This window comes from Pectinophora gossypiella, chromosome 28 (genome assembly GCF_024362695.1).
Source record: "Pectinophora gossypiella chromosome 28, ilPecGoss1.1, whole genome shotgun sequence".
NCBI lineage: Eukaryota > Metazoa > Arthropoda > Insecta > Lepidoptera > Gelechiidae > Pectinophora > Pectinophora gossypiella.
In genome coordinates this window covers 4905733-4929639 of record NC_065431.1, presented here as the reverse complement: position 1 = coordinate 4929639, position 23907 = coordinate 4905733, and the positions used below count along the sequence as shown (strand labels likewise).

The following is a 23907-nucleotide window of genomic DNA, read 5'->3' as shown; positions in this document are numbered from 1 at the left end:
CTAGGAGTAAACTCCTATCTTAGTTTATTTGGATTACTAAGATTTAGCCCATGGATCTCCCCTGATGTCTTAAACAAATCTTTGTGTGTGTGTACAAAGAGAGATTAGTTTATTAATACCACCCTAGGTATGGGCATAGAATAAGAAACAATACTACGTATAGAACGGTTGGTAACGCGTGTCATTATATAAATAGCGCGTTTGGCAAATTTCATAACTTGTCGAAAAGGGGACTTGACGAATTACCAATTTGACATATAACAGTCTTGACCATAGTCGTTATATTCGTCAGTAAACTTAGTCAATATTTGTTTCTACTTATTTTTTCTAAGAAGTTTGTTTCCTTTTAATTTGAGTGCGAGTTATTTTTATGTTGGATCAATACGCTAAGTGCTAAAGTGCTCTGCTAGTAAGTAAGTGAAAAACTATTAATTAAAAGTGCTTAAATGTTTTTAAGTGCTGTCATTAACTATTTTTATTATCCTAAGAATTTGAGTTTGATTTATTTAGGTACTTACCTACCTTTGTGTTGGACTATAAGTGCTATCCTAGTGTATAAGTGAAATACATAACATTAGTAATTATTTTTACTTTTTACTATCCAAAAGCCCATAGAGGCAGCCAATCAGCTCGCGACACCAAACACTTCAGGACCCCGATACCGACCCCGCGGGCGTGGTCGACGATTTCCCTCATTCAGCGCTTATCGCTATCGACCCACTAGGGTCGATTAATTCTTTCAAATATTTTTCCTCTCAGACGACGCCCTGAGCCGAGGTTCGCGCCCAACTGGGCACCCTCAGGTCTGTTGCCTTAAACGTTGTACCGGGTGAGAGCCTTCAGCGCTCCCCATTTGTCCGGCCAAGTAGTTAATGCCATCTGCGGCAAATCTACAATAAGTCACGTCAAAAAAAAAAAAAAAAAAACAAAGAAAAAATTTATTTATGGAAATACCACTAAGAGCTATGCTAGTAAGTAAGTGTAGTGTGTGTGTGTGTGTGTAGTGTGTGTGTGTGTGTGTGTGTGTAGTGTGTGTGTAGTGTGTAGTGTATTTAAGTGTTTAACCATCATAACATTATTTTTATTATTATGTCAACCATTTTTTATTTAATACAAAATAATTTTCTAATAAGTTCCCAAGTAGCAAACAAGAATTGTGATTAAGTCATATATGTCTAAACTTTAGCTAAAGTGAGATTTATCCAAATCAAATAGGACTTATTAGGACTTCATAAATTCTTTTCCTTCTTTAATACTATATAGTTTTCAACAAATCCTACTTTAGATAATTTAGAATACACAAAACCAAGTTAAGTATTCTCAAAACTATTTAGTCTTATCTCAGCCTACTGTTAAGTCTAAAAGTATATTTTTACTTTACTCAGATTATTTGAAGGCTCACTTAATACTAAATTGATTTACTGAAGTATCAGTTTAGTCTTGTAAAGTAAAAAATGAATTGCCTAGATATACTTAGGACGAAGTTCAAAAAATAAAAAGATCTGGTGGTTTTCGAAGGCAGAAAATTAAATACAGAAAATTAACCTGTGATAATGCACATCCTACTGTTTTTGTTAGCGATGCGATATCTTCTTCATTGCTATCAATTTTTTCTATCGATTAGTATAACACAATCATTTAATTTTGTCAAAAAAATCGTAAGTTCCTGTTTTTCAATTCCGATACAGCGTGTGGCAGCCCGGGTACCTACGTCTCGCACAAATCTTCTCAAAAATGATTAAACTAGTCTAACCTAGTCTAAGCGCACGGCAACACTACATCATGAAAAATCGAGTTTTATATTAAAAACCTGCTAAGTTCAAATTTAAAAGTAGGTACCTATTAGTCTAATAATAAATAAATACTTTTCTTTCTTCTTTCATTCTTTCTTTTAATAATTTTAAAAATGTACCTATTTTTAACAAAGTTTCATTGACAATCAAAAACATATCTATTTTAAGTTTTGTATAGTTAAATTTTTATTTATAATTACAAACTTAGTCTAATTACACATAGATACAAAATGATAATTAAATGATTTTTAAATTAATCCAACATCAATGAGTTAACGTCTATGTGTGTGTGTTAGTTTTGTATATGGTAAAATGCATTTAAAGTGGGCATTAGATTCGCTTCCAATATTTTTTTAGCTTGATAAAGTCATCGGGAACTTGGTCGCCATTTTTAACAATAATGTTTTTGGTGGAATTAGAAACTACCGTGCACACGCACGTCGTTAATCAAATTGCAGGGTTCTTCGTGTATACAATATTCAACGGATACTCGTTAATTTTTACAAAAATCACATTGTATCCGTTGGCAATTAGAAGCGCGGTGATCGTACCAACTTTGCGTCAGCGAACCATGTACCTATGAGAATGTATGCGCGGTGACTCGTTAGCAAATTGAGTTTGTTTGTAACTAACAAACTTTGCTAACGATAATATTGAACTTGGCTCTCATTTCACATTTATGTTTTTGATTGGATATCATTACTTTTTGTAGGTAAGTACATATCCTCGTAGCGCGTGGGTCCTTTTAAAAGGACAAATTCAAAACTAAAAGTCGACTTTATAAAAATAAAACATTTGAATACCTATTAAACTTGTTTAAGACTCACGTTAAGTTTAAAAAAAATATGCCAGTAAAATGGATGAGAGTTGTGTTGTATCATGGGCGAAAAGCTGACAACCTATCACCGCTAAACACATGTTCCAACTTGCTTACCTACCCTCATAGTACTTGTCGAATGTGGCATCAAGTGGTTCCATGATCACTTAGTGCTCTGCCTACCCCGATAGGGCATATAGGCGTGATATGTTATGTTAAGTTAATCTACATACCTACCACAAAAAGACCGGCTGTCATGAGTTTTGATTACTTACTGATTCTTACATCTATAGTTAGGTACAGGCACTAATTAAGTATTTATAATTAAAGCACATAATAACGGGTTCTTACCGCGTTTAAATGGGGATATGAGACTCCCGATATTTCGACACTGTTGCAAGTGCCATGGCCAGCGAGGTCGTCGAGGTGATAATCGCTGCCATCGTCCTGTTTATCACCTAGGAGCATACATACATAAACAGCCTATATACGTCCCACTGCTGAGCACAGGCCTCCCCTCAATCAACCGGAGGGGGTATGGAGCATACTCCACCACGCTGCTCCAATGCGGGTTGGTGGAGGTGTTTTTACAGCTAATAGCCGGGATCAACGGCTTAACGTGCCCTCCGAAGCATGGAATCATTTTACTTTTTCGGACAATCAGGTGATTGAAGCCTGAAAAGTCCTTACCTGACTGTTAGCCGCAAAGGAGTAAGAGAAAGCACTCTATCTCGCTCACACTTAGGCTGCATTGTAAAAAAAGAGATTTTTATATGAAGAAGTATTTTACATTGTTTTAGGTTATTTTACATTATTTAGGTTTAAGTGGTTATTATCATAATTAAAACACATAATAACGGGTTCTTACCGCGTTTAAATGGGGATATGAGACTCCCGATATTTCGACACTGTTGCAAGTGCCATGATCACGGGATGACTGATGAGATTGGAGTGGAGTAGGTAGATCCATAATTTTCTACGGGCAGACATATCTGTCTACCCTCTTTCTCTGCCGCTTGTTTATGTTTTTGATACCGGAATGTTCGGAACCATCTGAACTCGCACGAAACTCACTACGACAAACCGCACTCACTGTGTCCTCACGTTTTTTCACCACATTAGGCCGTTTCAAGCTTTTTACAACACCTACTACTGGATTCCACATACTCGACAACTTGAACCCGTCTTCCCTGTTGAAATTTTTATGTTTTCTGATTTCAATAGCCTCTTTTACGAGTCTGGGGATGTAATGACGTTCTGTCGATAATATTTGTGGATTGTTAAACTCGATCCAGTGGTTAGGGCCCGACTCCAGTACGTGCTCAGCTATAGCAGATTTCTGCACGTCGTTTTTCTTCATGGCACTAATATGTTCTTTAATCCGGCAAGAAATAGACCGTTTTGTTTGTCCGATGTACGAACTACCACAAGTACAGTCTATTTTGTATACGCCGGGGCTCTCAAACGGAAAACAGTCTTTCGGGGAACGTAGACTCTGTGCAATTTTCTTTGAAGGAGTAAATATAGTTTTTATTAAATATTTACTTAAAATATTTCCTATCTTATCAGTAACTCCCTTCAGATATGGAAGAAATGCTGGCTGACGTTCAACCCTGGTAAACGCGGTAAGAACCCGTTATTATGTGCTTTAATTATGATAATAACCGCGTAAACTTAAAACAATTAAGTATTTATGTTAAGCGTTCATAATAGAATCTAATTATTTAAAAGTTGGTAGTTTTTTTTTTCCTTTGTATTCATCTAATTACCTATCTGCATACCAAATTTTAACTTTCTAGGTCATCTGCAACTGGGTTAGAGTTTTGATCTATAGGTCAGTCAGTCAATGATAAAAATGAGGATTTTTGGATATTAATATCTAAATAACCGTTTGAGATAAGCTTATGAAATTTAGAACACATATGTATCTTGCAAGTCTCAATATATGGGCCAAATTTAATACGTTTATGTGAAATAGTTTTTGATTTATGAGGGGGTCAAAAGTGGCTCCAGATGGTTCGTGTAATATTACACACGGTGCGGCTCGCCAGTTCTATTTCTTGAACTTGGCTTGACACGCTACCGCGTGTCTAGATACTTTTCTTTCTTCTTTCATTATTTCTTTTAATAATTTTAAAAATGTACCTATTTTTAACTAAGCTTTATTCACAATCATAAATATATTTTAAGTTTTGTGTATGGTTAAATGCATTTAAAGTGAGCATTAGATTCGATTCCAATATGTTTTTAGCTTGATAAAAGTCATCGGGAATTTGGCCGCCTTTATTAACAATAATGTTTTTGGTGGGATTAGAAACTACCGCGCACACACACGACGTTAATCAAATTGCAAGGGTTCTTCGTATATACAATATTCGTATACTATACTCGTAAATTTTTACAATAATCACATTGTTTCCGTTGGCAATTAGAAGCGCGGTGATCGTACCTACTTTGCGTCAGCGAACCATGTAGGTAACCTATGAGAATGTATGCGCGGAGACTCATTAGCAAATTGAGTTTATGTTTGTTAGTTCCATTTCTGATAAATATTAAACAATTAAGTAAATCACATTCCTATCCAAGTAAGAACTTAGCATAACAATATTGTTTATCTTCCACGAGTCGAAAAACTTACCTCTTAAACAAATATACTTTCCATACGTTTTAAAAGCTTGTTCGATTTTAATTGTTACTTGTTACATAGCTAACTCTGGCACAAAATAAACAAACATGATTTTACGACATTACTTCACTAAATCAAAATAGAGGATAACTTTAGATATAAGAGTTTTAAGTAGGAATTCACTAAATACTTTTTGTCTTAAGTGGGTATACTCCTAGACAATTGAAGTAAAATTTATCTTAACTAGTACTTGATGAAGTGCAACTTGACTTTACTTTTCTAAACTGATTCTTACGAAATCAATTGTTTCTAAAGTCTTACTTCATTTAGAAAAATATTACTTAACGCCATTTTGCACTTACAGGAAGAAAACAAGTAATTTTTTCTGACAATATTATCGTCAAAAACTGAAGTAAATTAATATAATATTTCTGTTGTAGTAACAATTACTGCGTTCAGCTGTCACATATTAATAGAAAATGAATTTCTCTGTACCATATGTCACCATTTTTTTTATTTGCTGAATAATCAATACAAATTTTATTATTATTTTTCTGGTATATTCAAGGCCCTTCTGTTTTTTAACACTTTCTATCGATTTTACACGAGAAACAATCATGCGTTTATAATTTCCTGTATGTGAAACGGCGGAATAACCTTTTGTTAAAATAACAACTAGTATTTTAGTCGCCATTTTCTTACAGACTTCATTTCTTGTGTTAATGTAAATGTTCGCCATTATATTCTAAAATAAAGACGCGTGAAGTAAAAATCGTTTTAAGTATGACCTGAAGTTTTACTTCGTTAAGTTACAATTGACTCAGTGCAATTCAATCCTATAGTCTTAACTAAGTATTGTAGATATCTTCAAGTATACATTCTTGGTATTAAGTGATACTACAAGAATTCTAAGTTTAGAATACGCAAGAACATTGTCTAAAGTAGGGTTTAAGTCTGACTTAGCGTTGTCTTAAGTCTGTCTTGTATAAGAGTTAAAGTATGTGCCCACTTTTACTAAACTGTGTCTTCAAGATATCTTGAGGGATATCTTGGAGACATATAAGACTTATACAAGACAAGGGCTTGATTTAGTCTACTTGCCTTCAAGATATCTACAATTCTCTTTTAATACAATCGGTTGCTACTTGGTGTGACAGTGCAATAAATGTGTACTTATTCATTATTACAATATTATTTAAGTATTTATAATATTACTTTAGTATTTGCTGCATGAGCAATAAGGCCGCCTGTTGTGCTTTTCTGTATATGTTGTCCTTATCTCTGTATTTTGTGTCCATTGTGCTCAATAAAGTATTTTATCTATCTATCTATTTACACAGAGAGGAGCTCGGTGGCGCAGCGGTTAACGCGCTCGGTCTGCGATTGTTGAAGTTAAGCAACTTTCGCAAAGGCCGGTCATAGGATGGGTGACTACAAAAAAAAAAGTTTTCATCTCGAACTCCTCCGTGCTTCGGAAGGCACGTTAAGCCGTTGGTCCCGGCTGCATTAGCAGTCGTTAATAACCACCAATCCGCACTGGGCCCGCGTGGTGGTTTAAGGCCCGATCTCCCTATCCATCCATAGGGAAGGCCCGTGCCCCAGCAGTGGGGACGTTAATGGGCTGGTGATGATGATGATGATCTATTTACACTATAACTTAGATTAAGGAATAATACAAAATACAACATATATAACGGCAACTCTCCGCTCCCCACCAGCGGCTGAGCTAGGTTTACCTCACCCCCCCCCTCGTTCTCGTCTTGGCTTCGGGCTTAATTTCGTAAAATTACGCCAGGTTTCGGCCTAGTAAGAATTTTCTACTCTCTCTCTTTTCCCATCTTTTTTTCCTCCTTTCAATGCCAAGCAAAGACACAATGGCAGACCAACAAATACACAGTCCCAACCACTAGATGGCCCACCATCACTGGGAACCCTGTTTTGAAGAACTGCGTGAAGGTAAACTTGTAGCCGTGCTGTTCAGCCACTCCGGCGCACACTACGTTTGCGCTCGCGCCGATTAGTGTACCGTTACCTGGTGAAGAAATGAATATTAGTAGTAGAGAATAGTAGAGAGTGAGAATAGTATGCATAATAATTAATTTTGGCATTACGCTAAGGGAGATCTTTTTTTTTATTTATATTCTTAGATTATTTTTGTTATTTAAGTAAATTTAATATTGTTATTGTCGCGTTGCGCGGGGTATAACGGGTGAAGACCTCAACGGTTGCAGAGGTGGAGATGGGAGCCATCGGTACAGCAATGCAGGATGGAAAGGACAAGTCACCTAACCTGGAACCTGATGTATGTATGCCTTACCTCCAAGACAAGCCCCGAACAGCAGCGCCCACACCAGCGGCCCCATCGGAAGGTTCAAATTGGGGTTGGTGCCCATCGATACCACCACTCGCACCATCATCGTCGTTAGCGGGATGTTGTCGACGAATGCTGAGATAACACCTGATACCTGATGGAGAAGATAAGATAAGAGAAATGAGAGAGAGAGGAAGAGAAAACATTTTTCACAGAAATTATTAATATACACTTCTCATCAAAAAAATCGAAACAACGGCTTCATATTCATGCACGACAATGCTAGGGCTCACACCGCGGGCGTCGTACGAGATTATCTTAACGAAGTCGATATCTCTATTATGGAATGGCCAGCAAGAAGCCCGGACATGAATCCCATTGAACATCTGTGGGATGAATTAAAGAGACGAATTCGAGCAAGAGATCCTGCCCCAGAAACACTTAGCCGGCTGCAAGATGCAATCCAAGAGGAATGGGACAATATACCACAGCATGTGATCGTGACTCTCATCCGATCGATGAAGAACCGTATGGAAGCAGTAATTAGAGCTCGGGGAGGGAATACAAGTTATTAAATAAACGTTTTTTAGCTTTTTTTTTCATTTACGTGTGTTGTTTTATCCATTTCCTTTATACTCCATACGGAATAAAAATGACTCATTTAACAAAATACGAAACCTATGAAAAATTCATTTAAATTTAGAACATTAACATTAAGATTTGATAAGCTCATATTACTCACTATTAAACGACATTTAACATTTATTCCTAAATGTACACATTTTTCTGATAATCCTGACAAAACGTAAACTTGCAAGGTGTTTCGATTTTTTTGATGAGAAGTGTATTTGCTTTTATGAAAGCAATATTGCAATTTGACTTTTGCGCATATTGTATTATAAAGTGCAATGCAAACAAATGTCAAATAGCAATATTGCTTTCTTAGATGATTGGTTTTCCCCGAAGGGTAAGGCATAAGATCAACTAAACACCTTTCGGAGCAGTAGAATGAATCGGGTGAAATAATCAAATACTTATGCATTTCTGGGTTTGGTATATTTTTTTAAAACGGACCTGTCAAATCCTCAGGTTAGGTAAGCGGATCCTGTGGAGACAGGATAACTATGGAGGTGATGACTCACCCACAGTGTAAGCACGATGGCCACAGCTAGCCTGGAACTCTCATCCACCTTCATGATAAGCTGCTCCATCAGACCTCCGACGTACAGGATCAGGCCAAGTTTTGATAGAGCCTGGAGGAATACCAAGGAGGTTCAAAACACTGACATCCTATAAAAAATCCAATCCTATATGTCGTTGTGCAATAAAGTATTATTGATTGATTGAAAAAATAAATTCACATGCGCTAAAGAGTTTTTCTAAAAACAGCGTCCGAAATATTATGTCAGTGCGATCAGTGTCAGTCTTCTTATTTTTTATTTTCTACAGCACCTGGTTGATCTAAAAAGATTCTGTCAAAAACGAAAATACAAGGAGACTGAAATGATTTCAAAGAAGTAATATTATATTCGTTTCTCATCCACGCATTGGTATTATTAGTAAATTAATAGAGTAGTGTTGAAGGGAATAAGGGTGTTTTGAAATTCTAAATTCCCTACGACACTACTGGCTGGTAGTGCAGAAGGGAATAAATATTCCCCACGGCACAACTGGTAGTGCGGCTTGGTAGTGCGGTGGGAAAGAAGGGGAACCGTGTTGTAAATATGTCGTGGCCAGATCGTAGAATTAGAAATGTTTTATAGCGACCATGTGTCCGTCCGGGTCCATTGTGGTGTTATAAAAATACAGAAGTAAGTGTTATAGTATCAACATGGTAAGGGCACTGCAACTGGTAGAGAGGACAACATACTTAATTATTAGTCAGCGATACAATTTATATTTATCATATTTTTAACAATATCATTATTTATCAAATTTTGTTTCACAACTGCCACAGAAATGCAAAGCGAAAGAATCTTGCGAAGTTCGTAATTTTACTTTTCCTAAGTTCAATGCATTGTACAATACACAAAGGATGTTTCACACTATTTATCATACCAACAAAAGTTCTGTCTACCTTGACACAATAACAACAATATTAACAATATTATTGCACTTATATTTTTAAAATATAGTATTATTTAATATAAGTAGTATTATTATATTAAATATAGTATAGAATTGATCGTTTCATACCTTCGTTCTCTTAATATTATATTCTCAAAATATTACATTCGCAAAATGGTGTTCGACCATTTCATGAAATGGTCATATTTTTACTTATCTCTCTCTTCTCTCTCTCTCTTTATCTCTCTTCCTTTCTCTCTCTCTCTTTAAAAACAATGGCTGCGTACCTCCATAAGCACGAACAGCGCCGCAAAGAAGAGTAACGTAGACCACTCGACGCGGTGCAGTATCGGCTCCAGGTCTTCGCGGTCAGCGAGGATCAGCAGCAGCATGGCGCCCAGCAGAGCCGTCCATCCCAGGGACACTCTGTCTGTAATCACCACAATAGGCTACTTGGCAACCTAGTCAAATGAGATGCTTTTTACGAAACGTCAAAACGAAAGATTTCTTTGGAGCTTATTTATTTATTAAGTACTACTACATCATAATATAAAACATTATCACAATTACTAAAATTAAGTCTTATACAGGGTGTCCCAGAATGAGCAAATATTTTTTTTTATTAAGTAAAAATAAAACCTGAAAAACCTGAAACCCCAATACCCAATATTGTGGTTTTGAATAAAACCTGACAGAGGGCAGCAGTAACTGTCAGTACTATTCAGAGGCGGAGGACAGGAGTCCTAGTACGGCTTTGTAATACTACTCTGGGCGCCATCCCACTCGCGTCAGACAGAGTACTGCGGGGCGGAAGGCAAGAGGGAAACCATTGCCCAATTTTTCCCTAAAAAGTAGCATGGTGAGTTAGGAGAATGCTACACCGACAAGAGCGTGGCTCTTACAATACAATACAATACAAAAACTCTTTATTGCACTTGAATCACATTAAAAATACATTAGTATTATAATTAAATTGGTAGTACCTTACACTTACATTGGTAGTAGTAGAGCGTGGCTCTTAAATTGATGACGATGAAAAATAAAAACCTTTAATACAATTTACTGTTCACCAAAATGAATTGCTATGGGAGATAGTCCTAATGTTCTATAAGATGTGCTAAATGCTTTTTTTAAATACATAGCCTTTAAAAAAAGCTTTTTTTTTTCTAAAAACCTGACATAACATATCCCACTTGGTCCAGTGGTTAGTGGTGGTGGTGGTGGACACCAAACACTTCAGGTCCCCGATACTGACCCCGCCGGCGTGGTCGACGATTTCCCTCATTCAGCGCTTATCGCTATCGACCCACTAGGGTCGATTAATTCTTTCAAATATTTTTCCTCTCAGACGACCCCCTGAGCCGAGGTTCGCGCCCAACTGGGCACCCTCAGGCCTGTTGTCTTAAACGTTGTACCGGGTGAGAGCCTTCAGCGCTCCCCATTTGTCCGGCCAAGTAGTTAATGCCATCTGCGGCAAATCTACAATAAGTCACGTCAAAAAAAAAAAAGGTGGTGGTGGTGGCGCTTTAAGCGATAAGGCCGCCATTTGCCATTTACTTAGTTAAGAATCTTTTTGTAATTATTTCTTTTTATTCTGGTGCAATAAAGTATATTTGTATTGTATTGTATTGTGGTTTTGACGCTGACGTTTCAATCATCATCCAAAGTTTTCGTTACGATGTCACTAACACCCTGTATGCATGAAAAAAAATATAAGTACTTACCTAAATCCACCACAAGAAAAAAAATTATCATCCCGAGCTCCTCCGTGCTTCGGAAGGCACGTTAAGCCGTTGGTCCCGGCTGCATTAGCAGTCGTTAATAACCATCAATCCGCACTGGGCGCGCGTGATGGTTTAAGGCCCGATCTCCCTATCCATCCATAGGAAAGGCCCGTGCCCCAGCAGTGGGGACGTTAATGGGCTGATGATGATGACTTACCTAAATAAAAAAATAAAATATTTTACTTACTAAGTTCAGGTATGGAGTGCATGAAGAAAATGACGACCACAAAGGTAATGGCCACTGCAGCCTTCGCCAGCAGAACCTTGTCTCGTATCTTGTACTGAAACATTAACGTTATATTTTTACGGCCTCCGTGGTCCAGTGGTGGAGCGGGTCCCGGGTTCGAAAACCCGGTGGGGACATATCACAAGAGGCAGCCAATGAGCTTGCGACATAAAACACTTCAGGACCCCGATACCGGTCACGCCGGCGTGGTCGACGATTTTCCTCAATCAGCGCTTATCGCTATCGACCCGATTCGATTCAACCTGACCCTGGTCGATTAATTCTTTCAAATATTTTTCCTCTCAGACGACGCCCTGAGCCGAGGTTCGCGCCCAACTGGGCACCCTCAGGCCTGTTGTCTTAAACGTTGTACCGGGTGAGAGCCTTCAGCGTTCCCCATTTGACTGATTTTTGATTGATTTTTCATTTGTTTGATTTTTTTATATTAACTTTAGTTTTACTTTTAGGTATTTAATTTATTTTTTATTGCACCAACCCGCATCCAAGTTGTTTGTAAATTTTTGTTTCCTTTTGGTGGTTGCCTGGAAGAAATTGCTCTAGAGCAATAAGGCCGCCCAAATTGTACTGTATTCACGTGTTATGTCTGATTGTTGAAATTTAAGTTTTGTGCAATAAAGTGTATTTGATTTGATTTGATTTGTCCGGCCAAGTAGTTAATGCCATCTGCGGCAAATCTACAATAAGTCACGTCATAAAAAATAAATTGTAATATTACCTTTCCCTTGAGCACCAGTAGCGTGCTGGTATACAGTTGGCTGGGGCAGGCTCGGCCGCTGGTTTCCCGGATGAGGGTCTGCAGCCTGGCCTGCAGCTTGCTGATCTTCCTCTCAAGCCGCTCCTTCACCACCGCCACGTCCGCGCTCAAGCCGGGCAGCGAGTCTGCCGCGCGACGCCATATCGATATCTGGTTGCGGAGATCTTCGGAAAAAGTTTATTTATTTATTTCTTTATTCAATCTTACAACTATCATTACAGGTTATACCTAATGTGTCAGCGTATCTTATATAATGTGTAACTTATCACCACATCATCAGCCCATTAACGTCCCCACTGCTGGGGCACGGGCCTTCCAATGGATAGGGAGATCGGGCCTTAAACCATCACGCGGGCCCAGTGCGGATTGATGGTTATTAACGACTGCTAATGCAGCCGGGACCAACGGCTTAACGTGCCTTCAGAAGTACGGAGGAGCTCGAGATGAAAACTTTAATTTTTGTGGTCACCCATCCTATGACCGGCCGTTGCGAAAGTTGCTTAACTTCAACAATCGAAGACCGAGCGCGTTTACCGCTGCGCCACCGAGCTCCTCATTCTATGATATGTTTTAGTAAAATGATCCGTGTTTCGGAAGGCACGTTAAGCCGTTGGTCCAGGTTACTATTTACTGATGTAAGTGAGTAATCGTTACACGAGTCATGTCAAGGGCCTTTGGCGGCTCGATCATAACCCTGACACCATGGTTGATGAGGGTGGTATTCCACCTCACAACCTACACGATAAGATAATAATTATATTTGTAGAACCTACCTTGGACGTCTCTAGGCTCGTTCAACCTCAACTTGTTAGTGTCTCGGAACATGAACCGGAACTGGAGTGTGGCCTGAACGAACACCAACAAGATGCCAAGCGACATGTGTGCTGTGAACGTCGTAAAATTTATACCCTGCGAAAAACAAATATGACGGAATGACGGAGAACCGAGCTGACCTTTCGCTGCCATGGGTAACAGGATGCGTCAAATTCCTTAATAATACTTAATAAAACTGCGTAATTTGGAACTGGTTTATTTAAATAATCATTATTTAAGCACAAAATGGAGCTCGGTGGCGCAGCGGTTAACGCGCTCGGTCTGCGATTGTTGAAGTAAAGCAACTTTCGCAAAGGCCGGTCATAGGATAATCGACCAAGCGCCGCCTTGAAATCGACCAAGCGCCGCCTTGACGGGGACCTGTGGACGGTGGTCGGGGGACCGCCGTCCACAACATAGGTCTCGTGCTGTAGGGCTCCCCAAGTGTTCCGGGCAGCCCTCGGCGGAGGGGGAGGCGCTTGACGCGCTCCCATGGGCGCTGGGCCCCAAAGGGCATCCGCCGGCGGGGACGCGGTTGTGTGCAATTGCGTTCCCGTATCCCCGCCACACGGCGGCAAGGAGGAACACCGTTGGGTTTTAGTGGGTATACCGGGTGGCGACACCCGGGGAGTCTCACATAACCACGTCCCCCCCCCAGGCGGCGTGGTATGCGTAATGCATTTCCCAACGTTAAAAAAAAAGGCCGGTCATAGGATGGGTGACCACAAAGAAAAAAAGTTTTCATCTCGAGCTCCTCCATGTTTCGGAAGGCACGTTAAGCCGTTGGTCCCGGCTGCATTAGCAGTCGTTAATAACCATCAATCCGCACTGGGCCCGCGTGATGGTTTAAGGCCCGATCTCCCTATCCATCCATAGGGAAGACCCGTGCCCCAGCAGTGGGGACGTTAATGGGCTCAGCTTGCGGGGCAACTAACTATTGCAGAAACCATACGTCGTCTAAAAAAGAAACTAGACATTTTCGATAAGGACAGTCAGATCGAATGACTACTTCAAAGAAAGGACCGACTTCGCTGGGAGTAGCTTCCTCCATGCCATATAAACCCAACTCATCTGTTTATAGTCAATGAGAGTGATCGCAAGATAAAAACACAAAAAAAATAAATTAAGCACACTAAAATATTCTTTTTTTTTTGACGTGACTTATTGTAGATTTTCCGCAGATGCCATTAACTACTTGGCTGGACCACCTAATCATCATCTCCCTAGCATTTTCCCGTTTTTCTCAGGGTCCGCTTACGTAACCTGAAAATTTGACAGGTCGACAGGTTTCCAACCCGCGAAGGGAAAACCAGCCCAATACAGCTTAGGTCACGCCTCATAATAGTAAATAAAAAAGGAACTCACTGCTTCCTGTATAGCTTTGTTGGAAGCCACTATCACGCAGGGGGGGTCCCCAACAGGGGTGGCAGTGCCTCCGATGTTACTGTAGATTGCCATGAACATCAGAATGGGGACCGGGTTTAGGTCCATCACTTCGCATAATCTGAAAGAAAACATGTTTTAACACGTTCACTCTATAACTAAAAATTATACAGGGTGTAAGTGACATTGTAACGAATACTAAGGGGGATGATTCAGACCATGATTCTGAAGTGGATTACACTTGATATTAACTCAGAATCATGGTCTGCAGAATCGGAAGCCATACAAGTAGATATGGGTGTTAGTGACACCGTAGATAGATAGATAGATAAAATACTTTATTGAGCACAATGGACACAAAATACAGAGATAAGGACAACATATACAGAAAAGCACAACAGTAACGAACACAGTAGTAACGAGTATTAAAAGGGATTGGGATGACTCAGACCATGATTCTGAGTAGATATTAAGTGGAATTTCCTGACAGAAACTTCATGAAAATTTTAGTGTTATTATTTTCAGTTCAAACACCTCCACCAACCCGCAGCGGAGCTTCGTGGTGGAGTATGCTCCATACCCCCTCCGGTTGATTGAGGGTAGACCTTTGCCCAGCAGTGGAACGTATCATCATCATCAGCCCATTAACGTCCCCACTGCTGGGTCACGGGCCTTCCCTATGGATGGATAGGGAGATCGGGCCTTAAACCATCACGCGGGCCCAGTGCGGATTGATGGTTATTAACGACTGCTAATGCAGCCGGGACCAACGGCTTAACGTGCCTTCCGAAGCACGGAGGAGCTCGAGATGAAAACTTTTTTTTTGTGGTCACCCATCCTATGACCGGCCTCCGCGAAAGTTGCTTTACTTCAACAATCGCAGACCGAGCGCGTTAACCGCTGCGCCACCGAGCTCCTCAAGTACAGTGGAACGTATATAGGCTTTTTATGAAGGAACTGATTGGACTTTTGTACCTTATCACACGTTGTGTGATAAGATTGTGTGATAAAAAAAGTCCGCCCATACAACACAGATGGCGTGTTGTATGGGCGGAATTAGCTGGTCAACTAGTTGGGTACCCACAGAATTGATTACCTGATGGTGACCGGGGACATCAGCAGGACAGTGGTGACATTATCCAGGAAGGTGGACAGGACTGCTGTGATGCCACATAGTAGAAAGATGAGAGGCCACAGCTTGCCTTTGGTTACCTGAAGCAAATAACAAAGAATCATTTTATAAGTCACCTCAAAAATAAACACAATTTTATATTCAATTTAAGTGCAACATACAATTGGGTAGTTTTGAACCAGTTTGATTTGATTTGATTTGACTTATTGTAGATTTGCCGCAGATGGCATTAACTACTTGGCCGGACAAATGGGGAGCGCTGAAGGCTCTCACCCGGTACAACGGTTAAGACAACAGGCCTAAGGGTGCCCAGTTGGGCGCGAACCTTGGTTCAGGGCGTCGTCTGAGAGGAAGAATACGTATATTTTAAAGAATTAATCGATCTTAGTGGGTCGATAGCGATAAGCGCTGATTGAGGGAAATCGTCGACCACGCTGGCGGGGTCGGTATCGTGGTCCTGAAGTGTTTGGTGTCGCGAGCTGATTTGCCGCCTCTATGGCTAGAGTAATTAGGTCGTCGGGATCGTATATTACGTCTTTCGGTTAAAAAGTAACATACACACAGAGTTACCTACTTTCGCATTTTTAATAGTATGGATATCCTTTCCGGTTGGTTAAGAGGCCTGTCCTCAGCAGTGGGACGTATATAGACTGCTTATGTATATATGACCAACGGGGTATAACGTAGAACCCTTGCCCAGGGATACGGGTGAAGACCTCAACGGTTGCAGAGGCGAAGATGGAAGCCATCGGTGGCAATGCAGGACGGAAGGGGCAAGTCACAGGGACTGTAACCTGGTCCCCGACAGAGGGTAGCAGTAACTGTCAGTACTATTCAGAGGCGGAGGACAGGAATCCTAGTATGGCTTTGAAATAGACTACTCTGGGCGCCATCCCACTTGCGTCAGACAGAGTACTGCGGGGTGGAAGGCAAGAGGGAAACCACTGCCCTATTTTTCCCTAAAAAAGTAGCATGGTGAGTTAGGAGAATGCTACACCGACAAGAGCGTGGCTCTTTAATTAGTGATGTGATGATGTATACATATATATGTACGTCAGTGTGGATATAATAACATTCCTTGTCCACTGTACTATCAGGAGAGGTTATCAAAGTCAATTATAAGTTTGCTGTTAATTTCCTAGACCTGTTTAGTATGAAATATGTTCTATTATTTTCATGGTTATTTGTGAAAACATCTTCCTCCTCCCCATTTGTCCGGCCAAGTAGTTAATGCCATCGGCGGAAAATCTACAATAAGTCACATCAAAAAAAAAATGTTACCTTTTAACGACTCTTCTTCTTCTATCGTGTGTGTTTTGAGGTGAATTACCAACCCCATCGACCCTGGTGTCAGGGTTATTATTGAGCCGCCCCTGAGATGGCTCATGTAACGACTACTTACTTACATCCGTAAGTAGTAACCGGGACCAACGGCTTAACGTGCCTTCCGAAGCACCTTACCTTTTTGGACAATCAGGTGATCAGCCTGTAATGTCCTAACCAAACTAGGGATCACAAAGTGATTTTTGTGTGTGGGCCTTACCTGGAAAGTGTAGACAGCAAGGAAGTCAAATATCCCGGTCTCCGCCATGATGGCGACGAGCAACATCATGCTGAACAGCAGTAGCAGCGTCTCCGCGTCCAGCCAGGAGACCAGCTCCTCCAGGGGCGGGCGCTCCCCGGCCATTGACAACACCGCCAGCGAGGTCGTCGAGGTGATAATCGCTGCCATCGTCCTGTTTATCACCTAGGAGCATACATACATAAACAGCCTATATACGTCCCACTGCTGAGCACAGGCCTCCCCTCAATCAACCGGAGGGGGTATGGAGCATACTCCACCACGCTGCTCCAATGCGGGTTGGTGGAGGTGTTTTTACAGCTAATAGCCGGGATCAACGGCTTAACGTGCCCTCCGAAGCATGGAATCATTTTACTTTTTCGGACAATCAGGTGATTGAAGCCTGAAAAGTCCTTACCTGACTGTTAGCCGCAAAGGAGTAAGAGAAAGCACTCTATCTCGCTCACACTTAGGCTGCATTGTAAAAAAAGAGATTTTTATATGAAGAAGTATTTTACATTGTTTTAGGTTATTTTACATTATTTAGGTTTAAGTGGTTATTATCATAATTAAAACACATAATAACGGGTTCTTACCGCGTTTAAATGGGGATATGAGACTCCCGATATTTCGACACTGTTGCAAGTGCCATGATCACGGGATGACTGATGAGATTGGAGTGGAGTAGGTAGATCCATAATTTTCTACGGGTAGACATATCTGTCTACCTTCTTTCTTTGCCGCTTGTTTATATTTTTGATATCGGAATGTTCGGAACCATCTGAACTCGCACCAAACTCACTCTCATATTCCCATTTAAACGCGGTAAGAACCCGTTATTATGTGCTTTAATTAAGAAGTATTTTTCTTACTTACCTCAAACACAATGAGAATGTAGAGTCCAGTTAGCAGTATTAGAGCATAGATCACGCCAGTACTGACCTCTAGCGGATTCAACATGTAACTAAAAGTGAAGGGTATAGTCTGTGGGGATGTGGAGTTGAATATAATGGAGTATATGCTTCCGTTTGATGCTGGTAGCTTGAATGTGGTGGAGCGCGGCACTCCAGCGTTGAAGTCCAGGTCGCTTTGGAGGTACAGCGTCCACGGTGGAGAAGCCTGAGTGAAAAACAAACATAAAACTTTTTTTTCTTGACTTATTGTAGATTTGCCGCAGATGACATTAACAACTTGGCCGGACAAATGGGCAGCGCTGAAAGCTCTCACTAAAGCACACCCCGGACACTTCATACAAAAAACCTCGTTTCACACAGACACTACACATTGACGTTATCGTACACGCGCATCTGTGTCTGTGACGTCTGACAAATTTAAAAATATCTTTATTCAGTAGGTAACAATAGTTACACTTTGAATCGTCAATTTTTACATAACGAACGTCTCATCCGCCTAAAACTACTGCAGCTTCTCACAACCTGTATAGCCGGGGAAAAGAAGCTGCAAGAAAAACCTCGGCACAGGGACCTAGACGTTCTTTAAAAAAAACCATACGATTGAAGACTAAAGTAAGACCGAGGGGGTGAGGTAAACCTAGCTCAGCCGCTGGTGGGGAGCGGAGAGTTGCCGTCCTGTACGTAGTATTTATTCCTTATTCTATGACATAAACTCACGAGTTTACATGAACCCTGTCAGGGGAATTTGGCGGCTCAATAAACCTGACACCAGGGTTGATTGGGTTGGTAATTCACCTGACAACCCACACGATAGAAGAAGAAGTTTATGAGAGTGTAGAGGTGTGTAAGTAAGTAGCTTACGTCAGTAAGTAGTAACCGGGACCAACGGCTTAACGTGCCTTCCGAATCACGGATCATCATACTTTCGGACAATCAGGTGATCAGCCTGTAATGTCCTAACCAAACTAGGGATCACAAAGTGATTTTTTAAATGTCCCCACCGGGATTCGATCCGGGACCTCCGGATCGTGAGTCCAACGCTCAACTGGACCACGGAGGCCGTTAAAACTAACATACCTCTTGAAGTTCTCCACTGTTCTCCACCCAGACCTTCATCTTGTGGAGTTTATCCAGTTCAGTGGAGTTGTGGACCATCTCCCGGTGATCAGATAGAAACGGTCCAGACACCTTCACTCGTATGGACTGGTCTATCTGTGATAGTGATAAGGTGTAGTCTGATGACAAAAAAAAAACACTTTTATTTTTTGAGATACGGCAATACATATATATAAATACATAATAGTTATTGTTATTTTTAAACGGTTTTATATATAGATATAATTATTATAATTTATTTCATATATTGCACCTCTTTTTATTTTCCCGCAGATATTCTTTTACTACCTGTGGGTTGGCTGAAAGAGATCTCTCTTAGAGATAAGTCCTCCCTTGTAAACGTCCATTTCATGTTTGTGATGTAACTAGTTGTTAAGTGTAATAAAGAATATTATATAAACAGCCTTATAAATAAAATATAAAACTAATGAATAAAAACCATATTAAAACTAACAATGTCAAATATAGGTGAAAAAAAAGAAAAAAAATAATGTTTTTGTCTTTCTTTCAAACAGAAAGCTCGATGAGGTGTGGGTACTTAGTTCATCTTGCGATGCATGTACTTCTGACCACCCCAATGGGGACAAGTAAGAAAATGACCGGTAATAATTATTAAAAATTAAAAAAATGCGTAATTAGTGAAAATGGTAAAAGTATAATGAATGATATCGTATTCAATGTTTGTTCCTTTCACGTACAGTCATGAGCAATATAATGTACCCACTTTAGGACTCTGTCGCACTAACATATTTGACATTTAGTGAGACTTACATATATGTCAAAAAAGTTAACGTGACATGGTATCAAAGTGTATACATATTAATGCTCGTGACCGTACCCACTACTTTACAGCAGATAATTCACTTACTGTTGGTTTCCTTGGGAGCCAAAGCAGTGTTCTTCACGACGACATCCTTCTCGTTGTAAATGAGGAAAACGACGGTGAAGAACAGCCAGCAGCCTAGCAGTAAGGTCATCTTGGTGTAGTACCGACCTTGTGATAGCTGAAAAAAATCATAAATTGTTCATCATCATCATCATTATCAGCCGTACGACTACGACGCCCGCTGCTGGGCATAGGCCTCCCCCAAGGATTTCCACGACGATCGGTCATAAATTGTTATTTAAATAAATAACGTTACATAGATATACAGGGTGTTAGTGACATCGTACTGAATACTGAGGGGGATGATTCAGACCATGATTCTGAGTTATACGACCCACTAAGGTCGATTAATTCTTTCAAATATTTTTCCTCTCAGACGACGCCCTGAGCCGAGGTTCGCGCCCAACTGGGCACCCTCAGGCCTGTTGTCTTAAACGTTGTACCGGGTGAGAGCCTTCAGCGCTCCCCATTCCCCCTGCCAAGTAGTTAATGCCATCTGCGGCAAATCTACAATAAGTTACGACCAAAAAAAAGTATGTGATCATAGATAATTAATATCACGAGGTTTCCAGCATTTGTGCTCGGTTAAAGGCAATGTTATCATGAAGGTATGATAGAAAAAGGAAATCAATTTATTAGTTTTAGACTTGTAGAAGTAATGAAATTAACATTTAGTAATTTATTTAGGACCTAGGTATAATTTATAAAGTCTTACCCTTGATTGGTTGCTCTTGACTGTTGGTATATCCGTGCTAAAAAAACATAAAGGAATTATTAAACCTACAGGGTCTTAACATCGTAATGAATACTGAGGGGAATGATTCCGCTCATGATTATGAATTAAAATGAAGTGGAATTTCCCATCGTAAAAGTATAGAATTTAAAATAATTAAACTATATTATACTACTACTATCACTATTACTATAAAAAAAATACTATTATTGTTTCTGGAATAAATCACTTTGTTTAGAGATAAGCTTACTTGTACTATATGTTTTCTTTGTATGTTCCTTGTGTCTGTTTTATTGTGTACAAATAAATAAATAATTAAAAAACACAAAACACATTAATTTTACGAAGAAAAAACCCACTTGATAACTCAAAATCACGGTGAAGGAAAACATCGTGAGGAAACACGCATACTTACCCGAGATATGGGGTTCGGAGGTATGTGACCTAACCTGTATTGGGCTGGTTTTGCCTTCGCGGGTTGGAAAGTCAGACGAGTCGGTCTGTAAATACCGGTCCTGTCAAATCTGCAGGTTAGGTAAGCGGACCCTGTGGAAACAGGATAACGCTAGGGAAAATACCTAACAGTGGCATCTCTTGAGTCCTATCTACTTACATAAACAGCCTATTTACGTCCCACTGCTGGGCACAGGCCTCCCCTCAATCAATCGGAGGGGGTAAGGAGCATACTCCACCACGCTGCTCCAAGGCGGGTTGGTGGAAGTGTTTTTACGGCTAATAGCCGGGACCAACGGCTTAACGTGCCCTCCGAAGCACGGAATCATCTTACTTTTTCGGACAATCAGGTGATTCAAGCCTGAAAAGTCCTTACCAAACAAAGGACAGTCTCACAAAGTGATTTCGACAATGTCCCCATCGGGAATCGAACCCGGACCTCCAGATCGTGAGCCTAACGCTCTAACCACTAGACCACGGAGGCTGTCCTATCTACTTACATCTTCTCTTCTCTGGTCTCCTTCTCAATCTCTTTGCTGTCTCCATCGCAGACCTCATCTTCTACGTGGTTTCCTTCTAATACTGGTGCTGATTTCACTAGTGGCAGTCTTTTGGTTATCTCCGGCTTCTTGTCTTGAGGAAGATCTAGTTTACCTGTAAATACATTCATACATAACTAGCTTTTGCCCGCGACTTCGTCCGCGTGGCGTTTTATAAAAGAGAGATCTTTGTATGTGTGGTAGTGCATGCCAAATTTCAAGCGTCTAACATATGTGGTTTAGATTTTTCATACAAAAGGATTTTCCCGCTAATTCCCGTTCCTGTAGGAATTTCGGGAATTCCTTTCTTAGTGCACCTCTACGGTACCTAAGCTACGTCCCTTCCAAATATCAAGTGCCTACGTTTAGTGTTTAAGCTGTGCGTTGATATGTCAGTCGGCGAGTCAGTTTCTCCTTTTATACAGGGTGTTAGTGACATCGTAACGAAAACTTTGAGGGGTGATTGAGGCCATGATTCTGAGATGATATCAAGTGGGATTTTCCGTCGCAAAAGTATGGAACGAAAAATAATTAAAAAAGACACAAAAATTTTCATGAATATTTAGACCGAAAATTCCACTTGATATCAACTCAGAATCATGGTCTGAACCATCCCCCTCAGTATTCGTTACGTTGTCACTAATACCCATACCTACTTGTATGGCTACTGTATGTACTTGTGTGGGGTGTAAGTGACATCGTAACGAATACTGAGGGGGATGATTCAGCTGATTATTCTGAGTTAATATCAAGTGGAATTTTCCATCGCAAAAGTATAGAATTGAAAATAATTTAAAAAAACTAAAAAAAAATCATGAATTTTGCGACGAAAATTTCGACCTGATATTAACTCAGAATCATGGTCTAAATCATCCCCCTGAGTATTCGTTACGATGTCACTAACACCCTGTATATTTAAGAAGATGCCAAAAAAAGATTGATTGAATTCACTTTTTGACAACCCAAATCACTGCTGCCTGTGTTATGACGACTCAATCATAACCCTGACACCAAGGTTGATGAGGCTGGTATTCCACCTCACAACCCACACGATAAGAAGACTGTGGCCTTGTGGTATGGCTTGCTTCTCAAACGGGGAGCGCCGACTCGAACCCCGGTAGCGGACTTGCATTGTACGGTCACGAGCATTAATATGTATACCCTTTGGTACCATGTCACATTAACTTATTTGACAAATTGAACTGTAAGTCTCACTAAATGTCAAATATGTTAGTGCGACAGAGTCCTAAAGTGGGTAAAATATTGCTCATGACTGTACAGGTTGGCTCGACCATTATAGCGATACGGCTCACCACCTATCACGTTGGTCTAACAGAAAGCTGCGTGAGGCGTCGGTACTTAGTTCATCTTGCGATGGATGATTCCTTCCCATTCCTCAGACTTCTGCTCCAAGTCATTCATGGTTCATGCTGTCTGTCTGTGGAATTCTCTGCCTGAAAGCATTAGGAGAGCTTCGTCATTGGAGTCCTTTAAAGGGCAAGTCAAGGCGCATTTCCTTACTTCTATTTTCTCTTAATCTTCATAAACTCTTAGCCATAGAGACAGCCAATCAGCTCGCGATACCAAACACTTCAGGACCGCGATACCGATCCCGCCGGCGTGGTCGACGATTTCCCTCAATCAGCGCTTATCGCTATCGACCCACTAGGGTCGATTAATCCTTTCAAATATTCTTCCTCTCAGACGACGTCCTGAGCCGAGGTTCGCGCCCAACTGGGCACCCTCAGGGCCTGTTGTCTTAAATTTTGTACCGGGTGAGAGCCCTCAGCGCTCCCCATTTGTCCGGCCAAGTAGTTAATGCCATCTGCGGCAAATCTACAATAAGTCACGTCAAAAAAAAACTTCATAATCTATCTACTCCTTTTCTTCCATAGTATTTATGTAGTAGTTTAAGTATAGATATTAGATATTTATTTATTATAACACCGCCCTCCGTGGTCTAGTGGTTTGATCGTTG

The 23907-nt window shown here is 40.5% G+C and overlaps 1 protein-coding gene across 1 annotated transcript in view; it reads right to left on the bottom strand.

Moving 5' to 3' along the window:
* Positions 1-921: 921 nt before the first annotated feature.
* LOC126379139 (P protein-like) overlaps positions 922-23907 on the bottom strand; it is a 30345-nt gene continuing 7359 nt past the window's right edge. The window contains exons 4-18 of the mRNA XM_050027779.1: positions 21891-22044; positions 20920-20956; positions 20187-20322; positions 19280-19437; positions 18165-18407; positions 17271-17474; positions 15692-15807; positions 14578-14716; positions 13173-13308; positions 12361-12563; positions 11586-11679; positions 9902-10044; positions 8690-8800; positions 7554-7701; positions 922-7268 (exon numbers count right to left, since the gene is read on the bottom strand). Of these exons, the coding sequence (XP_049883736.1) occupies positions 7090-7268; positions 7554-7701; positions 8690-8800; positions 9902-10044; positions 11586-11679; positions 12361-12563; positions 13173-13308; positions 14578-14716; positions 15692-15807; positions 17271-17474; positions 18165-18407; positions 19280-19437; positions 20187-20322; positions 20920-20956; positions 21891-22044 (2201 nt within the window). The 3' untranslated portion in view covers positions 922-7089. The remainder of the gene's footprint in view (positions 7269-7553; positions 7702-8689; positions 8801-9901; positions 10045-11585; positions 11680-12360; positions 12564-13172; positions 13309-14577; positions 14717-15691; positions 15808-17270; positions 17475-18164; positions 18408-19279; positions 19438-20186; positions 20323-20919; positions 20957-21890; positions 22045-23907) is intronic.